The sequence below is a fragment of the Tenrec ecaudatus genome, chromosome 10 (genome assembly GCF_050624435.1).
Source record: "Tenrec ecaudatus isolate mTenEca1 chromosome 10, mTenEca1.hap1, whole genome shotgun sequence".
Taxonomy (NCBI): domain Eukaryota; kingdom Metazoa; phylum Chordata; class Mammalia; order Afrosoricida; family Tenrecidae; genus Tenrec; species Tenrec ecaudatus.
Genome location: NC_134539.1, coordinates 7,981,785 through 7,995,651, shown reverse-complemented (window position 1 = coordinate 7,995,651; position 13,867 = coordinate 7,981,785). Strand labels below are relative to the sequence as shown.

At 49.5% G+C, this 13,867-nt stretch overlaps 1 protein-coding gene across 1 annotated transcript in view; it reads left to right on the top strand.

The window, feature by feature from the left end:
- Positions 1 to 12,045: 12,045 nt before the first annotated feature.
- The window catches only part of GLDC (glycine decarboxylase), an 80,556-nt gene continuing 78,734 nt past the window's right edge, over positions 12,046 to 13,867 (top strand). Inside the window, exons 1-2 of the mRNA XM_075558915.1 lie at positions 12,046 to 12,309; positions 12,752 to 12,830. Coding sequence (XP_075415030.1) covers positions 12,046 to 12,309; positions 12,752 to 12,830 — 343 coding nt within the window. The remainder of the gene's footprint in view (positions 12,310 to 12,751; positions 12,831 to 13,867) is intronic.

Below are 13,867 nucleotides of genomic sequence, written 5' to 3'. Positions count from 1 at the left end.
AACCATGCAGTGTTCCCTTGTTCTGTTCACACCACTGCCTTTTGATCCATGTACAGGTTCTGCATGAGCACAATGAAGTGTTGTAGAATTCTAATTCTTCTTCATGTTATCCATAGTTTTCTATGTTACATACAGTTGAATTCATCGCCAATAAAACTCAAGTAAACATCTTTCTGATATTCTTTGCTTTCAGCCAAAAGATTCATCTGACATCACCCATGATATCCCTCATGCTTCGTCCTCTTCTGAATCTAGCTTGAATTCCTGGAAGCTCCCTGGAGATATCCCTTTGTAACCATTTTGAATCATCTTTAGCAACACTTCCTTGCATGGGAAATTGATGATATTGCTCAATAATACTCACTTTGTGGGGATGGGCACAAACATGAGTATCTCAAAAATCCCTTGGCATAGACAAAAAAGCACTTCCAGTGCTTCATTAGCTGGTGGAAACATTTCAATGGGCATCCCATCAACTCCTGGCACCTTGTTTTTCCTCAATGCCTTCAGTGAAGCTTGGGCGTCTTCCTTCAGTACCACAGGGTCTTGATCATATGCTACCTCTTGAAATGCTTGGATGTTGACCAAGAAGAAAAGAGGGACTATATCAACTGGCAAAGGATTTAGGAGCTCAGGATACTCAGATTCAACCAAATTTGTCAAAAATGTCTCCATTTCAAATCCGAGCCTTTCTGATGAATCTCATACTTTCACGATGAGACTTACCACGGCTCTGATTTTGCCCAAGGCTAGAATGGAATTGCCAGAAGTTTAGAGATTCTCTAGGGCTGGGTTCCCAAACTGGCTCCTGAGTCACATGCAGTATGTCTACGTGGCTCTGAAGTACAATTGAAAATGAAAAATAAAACTATTATTCAGATCGTGGTGATTTCATTTGTTTGCACAAATACATTTATGAATCTCAAATAATTTTTACATGCTTGTGAGGGACTGGATTGGCTCTTCCTTCTCGAAAGCCTGCCATCCCTGCTCTAGGACATTGACAATCTCTACGCTGAACAGGCATTTGATTTCATCCACTCCCAGGGCATGTGGAAGCAGGTGGTCCTTCCTGCAAACCTTGTAGGCGGCATGCCTGCCAGGATCTGATATGGCAAATATTTAGTCTCGTAAAGACCTGCCTTCAATAGGCTGCTGATTCCCCAGTGAGTATGTACTAGTTCTTGCCCAAGGCTACCAGCTCACAGTTCCCTGGGGATAAGGAGTTCTGGTGACTCATAGTGAAGGGCTCAGATGCCACCTGGAAGGTTGGTGGTTGGAACCAACTCAAGAGGTCCTGGTGGCTTCTGCTCAGAAATATCATACCTTAGAAAGCCCCCTGGGGTGGCTCTACTCGGTCAAAAGAGACTGCTGTCAGCAGGGCATTGTTACCTTCAAATAGAACCAGGGCAGAGTTCATTCCAGAACCAGATCTCTGAGCATTTTCCAGGAGCTGTTTTTTCCTCCCAGAGAAGATTGAAGTTGTCTAGGATAACGCCTTGCTTGGATCCACAATCGATGCTCATGGAAGCAGCAGTCCAGAGACCCAAGCCAGGATCGTTTCAATCACCTCGTGTGCATGTGAAAGTTGGGCATTGAACAAGGAAGCCTGAAGAAGCATCCATGCCTTTGAATCGTGGTGCTGGAGCAGAATGTTGAAATTACCACGGACTGCTAAAAGAGCAAGCCAGTCACTGTTGGAAGAAGTCTGGCCATTGATGCTTCTCCAGAGGCCCGGATGGGGAGACTTTCTTAGGTACTTGGGACTTGCTGTGAGGAGAGACCAGTCTCTCGAGAAGGACATCACACTTGGTAAAGTGTGTGCAAAAAAAAAAACACCCCACAATAATGTTTCTTCTCAGTTACAATTACTATGTATTCAAGAAAAACAAACAAAAACACTAAGTCGTTCAGGTGGAGGAGAATTCCATGGACAGAGAAAGCCACTGGAAGCCCTCGGAGCACAAAGACAGGAAATAGCCCCACTAGTGCAGTGAAGTGAGAAATTCCTGTAGGCTGGGAAGTGGCAGGATCTTCCTGTTGACGGGGCACAACTTCCGTGTTGTCCTAAGGTGGGGGCTGGTAAGGAATCACACCCTGTCTGCTGCCCCCCCGCACCCCCGCCCGTGCAAATTCTGCTGCCGTCGGGAAAATAGGAACATGCTCTCCGTCTGGGTCCCACTTTCCAATGGAATGCGCACAGAAGTGTGTCTGCTCTGGCTGCTGGTGTTCGGTGCCTGAGTCAGCTCTGAGCCAGGGACCCTGTGCACAACAGCACGGAGCACTGCCCAGTCGGTCCTGCACTGCCCTCACCATTGTCCTTATGCCTGAGCCCATTGCTGCAGCCACAGGGCCCGCCCGTCTCCCGGACGGCCTCCCTCGTGTTCGCTGCCCCGCCGCTTTACCGAGCGTGACGTCTTTCCCCAGGGACTGGTCTCTCATCAGCACGTCTAAAGTATGCAAGACGCAACCCCACCGTCGTTGCCTCTGAGAAGCACTCTGGATGTACTTCTTCCAGGACAGCCGGTTGTCCTCTGGCGGTCCATGGTACTTTCAGTGTTCTTCTCCAGCACCGCCATGCACAAGCATCCATTCTTCCTTGCGCTATGTCTGATTTTCACCTGCGCACGAGGCGACTGAAAAGAGCATGGTTTGGGTACCTGGGCACCTTAGTCCTCAAAGTGACACCGTTGCCTTCAATACTGTAAAGAGGTCTTTGAGCAGCAGATTTGCCTCTTTTGATCTCTGGCCTGCAGCTTCCATGAACATGGAGTGTCTCGTTGGTGGCAGAAGGCAAGTAACAACCGGAAGCCTGGAGACGCAGGTACACGGGAATGTCGTCCTTGGTGTCCAGTCCCCGTAAGACATAGAGGCAAGAATGGGCAGGGCGTGAGTGCAGGTTGCCTACACCCCCACCCCACTGCATCTGGCAGGATGGCGGGGGGATGGTGTTGGGGGGTGGAGTATCTTGGGTAATTATCAGGTTGATGAAGGCTGTTAGGAGTCATGGAGGTGTCATGATTATGCGTTGGGTCAGCAGTTCCCAAACACCAGCTGCTCCTTGGGAGAAAAGATAAGGCTTTCTACTCCCATTAAGAGTTACAGAGGAGGGTGGTGTGTGGGGAGATGCTCTAAAGTTGATGTGGTAAAGATTGTACAAACTCCCCTTGATAGGATTGAACTATGGAATTGTATGATATGTAACTTACGTGCCAATAAAACTATTAAAAAAAAGTTACAGTGTCTGAAACTCACAGGGGCATTTCTACCCCTGCAGGGTCGCCATGAGTCAGAATTGGCCTGATAGCAGGGATGTTTCAGGTGTTTGTTTTGGTCTGGTTTCATGAAGGCTGTTCATTTTCATCGCAAACGGTTTTCAGATGTATCTAACCCAGCGCTCCCACTTCAACCCCCCACCCTGCTGCCGCTGCAAACACGTTTCGGCCTACTGTACCTTGTGTTTACTTTCTGCCTTCTTCTCCATGGCCCCTTCTCGGACCCTCTGGCTAGTAGTCCCTGTGCGTGTTTCTCCACAGAAGCCAGGGTGGCGGGAGATGATCATCGAAGGGGGCAGCTTCCGGCCTTCCCAGTCTAGCCTGTCTGACTTCCCCAAGTTAGGAAGAGAATGGGACTTCCGGACTTCCGTGCAGTGGAGCCGGGACGTGTGCTGAGTGCGCCCATGTATTGTTGGGTGCTGTCCTGCCGATTTCACCTCATTGTCCCTATCAGACAGAGGAGAATTGACTCACAGGATTTCCTAAGCTGTTTTCTTTAAAAATAAAAATGAAACCCCCCCCCATTGTTCATCCTCAATCATTCGCTGATGACTTAAGATGCTCTTACTATCAAGGAATCAAGAGGAAGAGCAAGGAAGCCCCTTTGGCTTCGTTTTATAACATCGTTCACAGTGTTTTCAGTTTTCACAGTCATGCATATACCATTCACATATCCTGCAAGCACACGGTTTAAGCACATTAGAGTTATGTAATCATCGCTTTTCGAACATTTCCTTCACTCTTGTACTCATTCCTATTTGCTCCCTATTTCCCCCATCTCCCAGCCAAACCCTAAGGAAACTATGAATGCAGTTACTATCTCTATAGGTTTACTTACCCTGGATTTCAGATATACTGGAGGATATTTCTCCAAAACATATCCTCCCCCAATGTCGAAAACAAAATACAGAAAAACCTCAATCCAGAGGAAAGTAGAAAAGAATTAAAACCAAAGAAAATTTAAAGCAGGTGCAAAGGAAGAACAAACAGTGAGGTGCTGAATTTTAACTGAACCAGTACTGCCTGAATGCATTCATCAATGCGCTCTGATAGTGAGGGTCGTTACGGTCATTGCAGATCAGTGGTCAGAGAGACTCTTCAGAGCTTAATCCATGTGAACACGCTGCAAAGGGACTGGGGGCTTCATTTCCATCCATAGTCTTCTGCAAACAGGGTGCTCAGAATTTTAAGTTCTAATCCTGCTCCTTCTTCCACTCTTGTTTATTATTATTTATCATCCTCGGATCACACAGGCTGGTGGACTTCTTCCATGTGGACTTAGCTGACACCTCACTTAGACGGTTACTTGTTTTAAGACGAGCCTTTAATAAGACCCCAGATGCTCTTTTTAAGATCATTTTATTGGGGGCTGTACAACTCTTATCACAATCCATCCATCCTTCCATTGTGTCAAGCACATTTGCACATTTATTGCCATCATCATTCTCAAAACATTTGCTTTCTACTTGAGCCCTTGATATCAGTTCATGTTTTCCCACCCTCCCCGCCCCCACCCCCATGAACCCTAGATAATTTATAATTAGTATTATGTTGTCATGTCTTACACTGTCCAATGTCTCCCTTCACCCCCTTTTCTGTTGTCCATCCCCCAAGGAGGAGGTTATATGTACATCCTTGTAATCGGTTCCCCCTTTTACTCCACCTCCCTCCACCACTGCTATCGCCACTCTCAGCACTGGTCCTGAAGGATTCATCTGTCCTGGATTTCCTGTGTTTCCAGTTCCTATCTGTACCAGTGTACATCCTCTGGTCTAGCTGATTTGTAAGGTAGAATTGGGATCATGACAGTGGTGGGGAGGAAGCATTTAAGATAAGGTGACCAGACATCCTGTGTTTGGTGAGACAGTCCCAATTTTTAACAATTTTCCCTGCATCCCACAGAGTTTTAAAAAGTCCCGATTTTTGGAAAGAATGCACGACAAGCTAGGGTATACGGTTTTCGGCTGCCAAGTGGCTATTTCACCAGGATATGAGTTTATCAATGGTGTCCACTGGTGTCCCACTTTACCAATGTTAAAATTTTAAGAACTAGAGGGAAGTTGTATGTTTTATCCTTACACACTGCACCCTGACTGGCTCATCTTCTCCCAGCGAGCCTTCTGTAATGGGATGTCCAGTTGCCTACAGATGAGCTTTGGGTCTCCACTCCGCACTCCCCCTCATTCACAATGATATGATTTTTGTTCTTTGATGTCTGATACCTAATTCCGTCGGTAGCTCATGATCACACAGTCTGATGTGCTTCTTCCATGTGGGCTTTGTTGCCTCTCAGCTAGATAGCCGCTTGTTTACCTTCAAGCCTTTAAAACCCCAGATGCTATATCATTTGGTAGCCAGACAGCATCAGCTTTTTTCACCACATTTGCTTATGCACCTATTTGTATTCAGTGAACGTGTCGGGAAGGTGAGCATCATGGAATGCCAGTTTAATAGAACAAAGTGTTCTTGCATTGAGGGAGAACTTGAGTGGAGGTCCAATGTCCATCTGCTACCTTCATACTAAACCTGTAAATCTATGCACACAGATCTATTCCCCCTCATCATATATGAATATACTTACATATGTACATGCCTGTATTTAGACCTCTATAAATGCCGCTTGCCTCCTAGTTCTTTCCTCTATTTCCTTTTACTTTCCTTTTGTTCCACTATCATGCCCAGTCTTCATTTGGGTTTCAGTAATTCCTCTTGGTTATGTTACCCTTGATCACGCCCTACCATGCCTCCTATGACCTCCTCACCACCGATTTGGATCACTTGTTGTTCCCTTGTCCCTGGGTTTGTTAACATCACTTCCTTTCCTCCAGGCTCCCCCTCTCCCATGTCTCCCCCCAAACTGTTGGTCTCATTGTTTTCTCTTCCAGATTGTTTATCCAGCCTATCTTATCTAGATAGACCTGCAGAGATAATAATATGCACAAAAAACAAAAACAAGACAGAGCAAAACAAAGCAACAAAAGAAAACAAAACAACAATAAAAACCAATGACACAAAAAGAAAAACCTGTAAATAGTTCAGGTCTGTTTGTTGAACTTTAGGACTATTTTCTGGTGGAGTCTGATGGGAGGCCACGCCCTGGCCCCAAAGTCTATTTTTGGTCTTCCCTCGGGACTTCCTTGCTGCTCTGTTGCACGCCCTTTGTTTTGCCTCGGTGTGGCAGGGTCAGATCAGGGCACAATTCCCACACTGTGTCTCCAGCGTTGTCCCCTGTAGGACTATGGGTCAGTGAGGGATGTCGTGTCTAATAGTGGGGTTGGCCATATGGCCTTCTCTGTGCATTGGCTGCTCTGAGCAGGAATATCGTCCTCAAGGCCTGGTGGGCCAGGATATGCTCCACTCTCTTCCTCCCCCCTCATTCACTCCCCTGTTTTCTTTTTTTAACAATTTATTGGGGCTCATACAATTCTTATCACAATTCATACATATACATACATCAATTGTATAAAGCACATCTGTACAGTCTTTGCCCTAATCATTTTTTTCTCCTCATTTCTTTTTTTACATTTTATTAGGGACTCATACAACTCTTATCACCATCCATACATATACATACATCAATTGTATAAAGCACATCCATACATTCCCTGCCCCAATCATTCTCAAGGCATTTGCTCTCCACTTAAGGCCCTTGCATCAGGTCCTCTTTTTTTTTCCCTCCCTCCCCTTTCCCCCCTCCCTCATGTGCCCTTGGTAATTTATACATCGTTATTTTGTCATATCTTGCCCTATCCGGAGTCTCCCTTCCCCCCTTCTCTGCTGTCCCTCTCCCAGGGAAGAGGTCACATGTGGATCCTTGTAATCAGTTCCCCCTTTCCAACCCACTCACCCTCCACTCTCCCAGCATCGTCCCTCACACCCTTGGTCCTGAAGGTATCATCCACCCTGGATTCCCTGTACCTCCAGCCCTCATATGTACCAGTGTACAGCCTCTGTCCTATCCAGCCCTGCAAGGTAGAATTCGGATCATGGTACTTGGGGGGAGAAAGCATCCAGGATCTGGGGGAAAGCTGTGTTCTTCATCGGTACTACCTCACACCCTAATTAACCCATCTCCTCTCCTAAACCCCTCTATGAGGGGATCTCCATTGGCCGACACTTGGGCCTTGGGTCTCCACTCTGCACTTCCCCCTTCATTTAATATGGTATATATATACATATATACACATACATATATACATATACACATATATACACATACATACACACACTTACATCTTTTTTTTTGCATGATGCCTGGTCCCTTGGCACCTCGTGATCGCACTGGCCGGTGTGCTTCTTCCATGTGGGCTTTTTTGCTTCTGAGCTAGATGGCCGCTTGTTCACCCTCAAGCCTTTAAGATCCCAGACACTATCTCTTTTGATAGCCGGGCACCATCAGCTTTCTTCACCACATTTGCTTATGCACCCATTTGTCTTCAGCGATCCTATCATGGAGGTGTGCAGTCAATGATATGATTTTTTGTTCTTTGATGCCTGGTAACTGATCCCTTTGGGACCACTTGATCACACAGGCTGGTGTGTTCTTCCATGTGGACTTTGTTGCTTCTGAGCTAGATGGCCGCTTGTTTATCTTCAAGCCTTTAAGACCCCTGTCACTATCTCTTTTGATAGCCGGGCACCATCAGCTTTCTTCACCACATTTACTTGTTCACCCACTTTGGCTCCAGCCGTTGTGTCAGGAGAGTGAGCATCATAGAGTTCCAATTTAATAAAAGAAGGTATTCATGCATTGAGGGAGTGTTTGAGTAGAGGCCCAAGGTCCTTCCGCCACCTTAATACTTGACCTATACATATAGACACATAGATCTATTTCCCCATCCTCCTATATATATTTGCATGTACATGTTTTTGTCTAGACCTCCATGAATGCCCTTTGACTCCTAGCTCTTTCCTCCATCTCCCTTGACTTTCCTCCTGCCCTACTACCATGCTTCGTCGCCACCTGGGCTAGAGTATACCTCTTCTCTAAGCAACCTTACCCTTGATCATTTCCCACCAGGCCTGCCACTCCCCCTTCTCTACCATTTGGGGTCCCATGTTTTTCCACTCCCCTGTTTTCTGATCAGACATGTTGTTCTCTCTGAACTACAGCTTCAGTGCTGTCCTCTGAAGTAAATTCTTCTGGTGGGAGGGGCAGCTGCCCAAGTAGCTGGGATTGGGGCCGGCCCCTCAGACCTCTCTGCTGGTTCCCTGCTTCATGGTGGTATGTTTTATTCACATCTTGGAGCACCGGGTTCAAGTCTGTACCCTTTCCCTGTCCAGATTCTGCCCCCGCCCCCGCTTTTAAAAAATCCTTTTATTGGGGGCTCTTACAGCTTTTATCAGAATCCATGCATACATTCATTGTGTTAAGTACATTTGTACATTTATTGCCATCATCATTTTCAAAACATTTTCTTTCTCTTTGAGCCCTTGGTATTAGCTCATTTCTACCCTCCTCCTCCATCCTCCCTCCCTCATGAGCACTTGATAATTTATAATTATTTTTTTCATGTCTTACACTGACTGCTGTCTCCCTTCACCCACTTTTCTGTTGTCTGTCCCCCTGGGAGGGGCTTATATGTAGATTATTGTGATTGGGTCCCCTGTCCCCCACCTTCCCCTTACTCTTCTGGTATGGCTACTCTCATTATTGGTCCTGCAGGTTTTATCTGTCCTGGATTCCCTGAGTCTCCAGCTCTTATCTGTACCCGTGTACATGCTCTGGTTTAGCCGGATTTGTAAGGTAGAATTGGGGTCATGATATTGGGGTGGGGGGAGAGGAAGCATTAAAGAACTAGAGGAATGTTGTATGTTTCATCAGTGCTATACTGCACCCTGACATGGCTCATCTCTTCCTTGTGACCCTTCTTTAAGAGGATACCCAATTGTCTACAGATAAGCTTTAGGTCTCCACTGCATTCTCCTCCTCAGTCACGTAGGTGTGATTTCTTGCTATTCTTTGTGATAGGCAGTGAAGGATCTTAGCACAAGTAACTCCATTTTGATTTTGGAACTATGTTAAGTTCTTGAAACTTACCCTGTACCTACTCCCCCTCCCTTGTATAAAACCAGCATATTTTTACTTCTAGACGCTTGCTCAGCTAGTTTGCCCAACGCCCACCCAATTCCCAGATTACTTCCTTTTCTTACAATCCCTTGTGTAAGCTTAGTTGTCCCCCTTTTTTTCCCCTGTGCCTGTCAGGGGGGGAGGGTATAAAAACACCACTCACACTTCCCTCTGCGCAGCTTCAATAACTCAATGCCCTGAGTTGCTGATCCCGCCCGCAAGCTTCTCAATAAAGCCTGCTTCTAAAACTTTCTTAATTGGATCTCTGGTTCTGTTTCGCGCCCAAATAAACCTTACAGGCAGTTGCTATCTGACTCCATCACCACACTTTGCTATAGCACCCATATCTTTAGTGATCTCTTGACGAGGGCAAGTATGCAGTAGGGCCACTTCTTTAAAATGAATTGTTCTTAGATTAGGGCTGTGATTAAGTGGGAATGTAGGCTGTTATCTTGAGCAGAGCAGATGGCTAGGCCTTTTCTCCAGCAGGGCCATTGGTCAGTTCCAAGCACAGGTTTTGGAGCTAACAGTCCGGGGTTTAAATATTGTATTTCTAAACCAGCACAAAACGAAGCCCATTGTTCTCAATTGATTCCAACACCCAGTGACCCCATAGGACAGATGGGAACTGCTCCGTGTTTCCTGAGCTGTAAAATCTTTATGGAGCCGAGAGTCTCCTCTTTCTCCTGTGGAAAGGCTGGTGGGTTTGAACTACTGACCTCCCCCTCACTGCCATTCAGTCGATGCTGACTCATATTGACTCTACAGGACAAGGTATGTGCTGCAGAGAGGCTGTGGTGGTTGTTAGGTGCCACCCAGTGGCTCTGACCCGTAGGGATCCTCTGCACAAGAGGAGGAATTTCTGCCGGTCCTGCGCCACCCTCCCCGTGATTCCTGTGCCTCCGCCCATGGATGCAACCTCTCTGTATCTGTCCATCTCATTGAGGGCCTTTCCCTCCTTTGCTGTCCCTCCAGTTTACCAAGCATGATGTCCTTCTCCAGGCCCTGGTCTCTGCAGACACCATATCCAAAATATGTCAAGAAGAAATCTTGTCCTCTCTTCCCAGAAGCACTCTGGCTTTCCTTCTTCCGACACAGACCCGGTTGTCCTTTTAGCAGTCCATGGTACTTTTAGAGTCTATTGGTTTCCAACTTCAGACCTTGAGGATCACAGCCCAACCCGTAACCACAATGCACCAGGGGACCCGTACAGAGCCACGGGGTTCATAAAACGCAAACTCTTTGTTGTAGCACTGATTCTGATGATAATGATGCCACAGAGCAGCAGTCCTACCCTAGAGAGTTTCCAAAGCCCCCCCCCCCCCCACCAATTTTTAAGATCATTTGTATCAAGCATATTTGTACCTATGTTGCCATCGTTATTTTACAAACATTTATTTCCATTTGAGCCCTTGGTATCAGCTTCTCTTTTTACACTCCCTCCCTCGTGACCCCTTAATAAGTTATTATTAATTTCATATGTTAGCACATACTGCTGGCTCCCTTCTTCCGAGGTTTCTTCCCCACTCCTTTCCCCACCTTCCCCCTACCCTCCTAGTATCTGCCCTGGATTCCATGTGTCCTGAGCTTTTATCTGTACCTGTGTATCTGCTCCAGCCTTGCCCCCAGTGAAGGGCAAGACTGGCGTCATGATAGTTGGGGGTGAGGAAGCCTCAAAGAAAGAGAGGAATCTTGTGTGTTTCATCGGTGCTATATTGCACCCTGGTTGGCTCCTTTGTGACCCTTCTGTGAGGGGGTGTCTCATTGTTTACAGATGGGTTTTGGGTCTCTGCTGCGACCACCCTTGTTCTCAACAATATGTTGTTTAATTTGTTTGTTTGTTTGGGGTCTTCTGATGCCTGCTACGTGATCCCCTCAACACAAGGGCGAAATCTTGATGGAAACAGACAGCCTGCTGCGTCTTTCTCCTGTAACGTGGCTGGTGGGCTTGAATCACCACCCTTTCCTCTAGTGCCCTGCGCTTCAACCACTGCACCACCAGCCCGTTTCCCGCCGCACTCAGAGAAGGTGGGTCACTTGCCCGAGGTCCTACAGACACGCGAGAGCCCGTCTGCCCAGCTGGCCTCCAGAGCTCCCGCAGGGGCAGCAGTGCTGCTGCGAATGGACGCCGAAGAAGCCACCTTTCGCGCCAGGCTCCATCTCCACCCCGCGCGGCCACTCAGCGCGCGGCAGGGCGGTCCTAGACCCAGGCCGGAGACGCACGGGGTGGGGTCGGGGTGGGCGCAGGGTCCCTAGCAGGAAGCATGGCTGAGGGTGGCCGTCGTGACCGGAGTGGCTGGTGTGACCTGATGGCCGATGTAACCGGGGATGCCCGGCGTCACTGGCGGTGCCTGCTGTGACCCAGGTGACCAGCGTGACCCGGTAGCTGGCGTGACCTGGGTGGCCGCCTCGGGGTCGCGGAGCAGGGGGCGGGGGTAGAGGCGGGGCTGTACCGGCCCCGCCCCCACCCTCCGTGCATCCCCATTGGCTGAGCGCGCCCTGGCTCCATCCCACCGCCGGCCCCCCCGGCGCCGCTTAAAGTGTGCGGAGCAGGTGGCTCGCGTGGAGCCCAACTTTGCTCTAGTCTCGGCACTCGCGGGGCCATTCATCGGCCAGAGGCCCGCGCTCCGGCCGCGAGCAGCACGAGGCTCGGGCAGGCGCGCCACCCGGGGTCCGGCCGCAGAGGCATCCGAGCGCGCCATGCAGACGTGCGCCAGGCCCTGGGCTCTGCGCCTGGGACGCGCGACCCGGGGCAGCCGGAGCCTGGCGGGGGTCGCGGGGCCGCGCGACGCCACCCACGGCCGGGACAGTGGCGGCGGCAGCGGCGGCGGCGACGGGGACAGCGGCGCGGGGGCCTCGCGCCTCCTGGAGCGCCTGCTGCCCCGCCACGACGACTTCGCTCGGAGGCACATCGGCCCGGGGGACAAAGACCAGCGGGAGATGCTACAGGCCCTGGGGCTGGCGGTAAGGACCCCGGCCCGACCTCCAGGGCCCCGCCCGGTCCCTGCCCCGCGGCCTCGGACCCCCGCCCCAGGCCGGCTGCCCCGCTTCCCCCGGGACCCGCGCGCTCAGGTTCTGGGCCCCTGCGTTTGAGCGTCCCCCACCCGCTCTCTTTCTCCGCGGTCTCCCAGCTCCTCAAACCTGGCACCCCTGTGGCCAGCCCGACGGGACGCTACCTAGGAGTGGTCGGCCACCTTCCCGCACCCGGACGCCCCTCCCTACGGTGACTCTGGGTTTGCTCAAGAGTTTTTCTTCGCTCTTTCCAAAGCGCCCCAGTTTAGCAAGGCGGCTCACTCGAGCCTCCCGCAGCCTTTGTAGATGCAAAGCGCAGAGATTTCCCCCTCTCCTTCGCTCTCTGTCACTTGGCTCGGCCTTTGGTGGTCACCTACTTCCGTTCGACTTTCAGAGCATCGAAGAGCTGATAGCCAAGACGGTCCCTGCCAGCATCCGCTTGAAAAGACCCTTGCGAATGGAAGACCCAGTGTGTAAGTGGCCCCGAGGCGTCTTCTGCCAGCCTCCGGCCTATTTGCTTTCTGTGGGCTGGTTTGGCTTAGGCTGTGAGGAAGTGGATTAAAGTCTAAGGGAGGGGGGTGAGGGGTATCAGGGAGGGCGGAAAGGCCCCCCTCCCCACCGGGGTCCAGCCATCCTGCAGGCGTGGGGAGGAATGGCAGTAGAGGACACCCCAGGTCCCTGGCCAGGGTAATCTTGGAAGCTGTGGTGTCAGCAGCCCCTTTGTTGTTTGGGGGCTAGCAGCCATCAGTGGTAGATTCCTGCCCTCCCTGTGGGTCAGTGCTACCCCGTGCACATGGGTCACCAGGAGTCAGTATCTTCTGGACAGTGAATACCAACAGCGAGCACCTTACAGGTCAGATACTAAACCCAACAACCACCATATAGGGGTAGGGTAGAACTGCCCCTTAGTTTATAGGGCGGCAGCGTTTCAGCTTATTCCCCAACGGGGCAGTTGGTGGGCTTGAACCACTGACCTCCCTGTTTATGGGGGGATGATGAACCACTACGAGGGCTCTTTCTCAGTGCAGCTATTCGATTTGCCCTCTTGTATCACACTGACGTTTCAACAGCGCTGCTTTTTAGGTCTGAATGGTTCTCTAGAAAAGCTCGAGTCAGATTCGGCTTCCTTAGGAAAGTTACGGACTTTGAGTGGAATTTGATTTTATACGGTGGGTTTTAGTTTGTATCTTTTTATTAAGGCACACGTCATTCTGGGGACATTGGACATTGCCTTAGCAGGCTTCCTCCGCCTGCTCCCCAAACAAACAAAAACTAGCCACTCAAATTCTCCGTCCTCCACCAGCCTTTAAGGGGGTTTCATTGGGTGTTTTCTGCCGGAATTGCCCAGTGATTGTCGGCTCTTCATATTCACAGGAGGATATCGGTTCTGCTAAACCTTGTGTCTGGGCCTTTTATTTATTGCTCATTTTACCATTCCACCAAATCATTAAACACAATTTGAGAAATCATAGCCAAAATGAAAATGTGCTTATAATGACCTGACGGACTT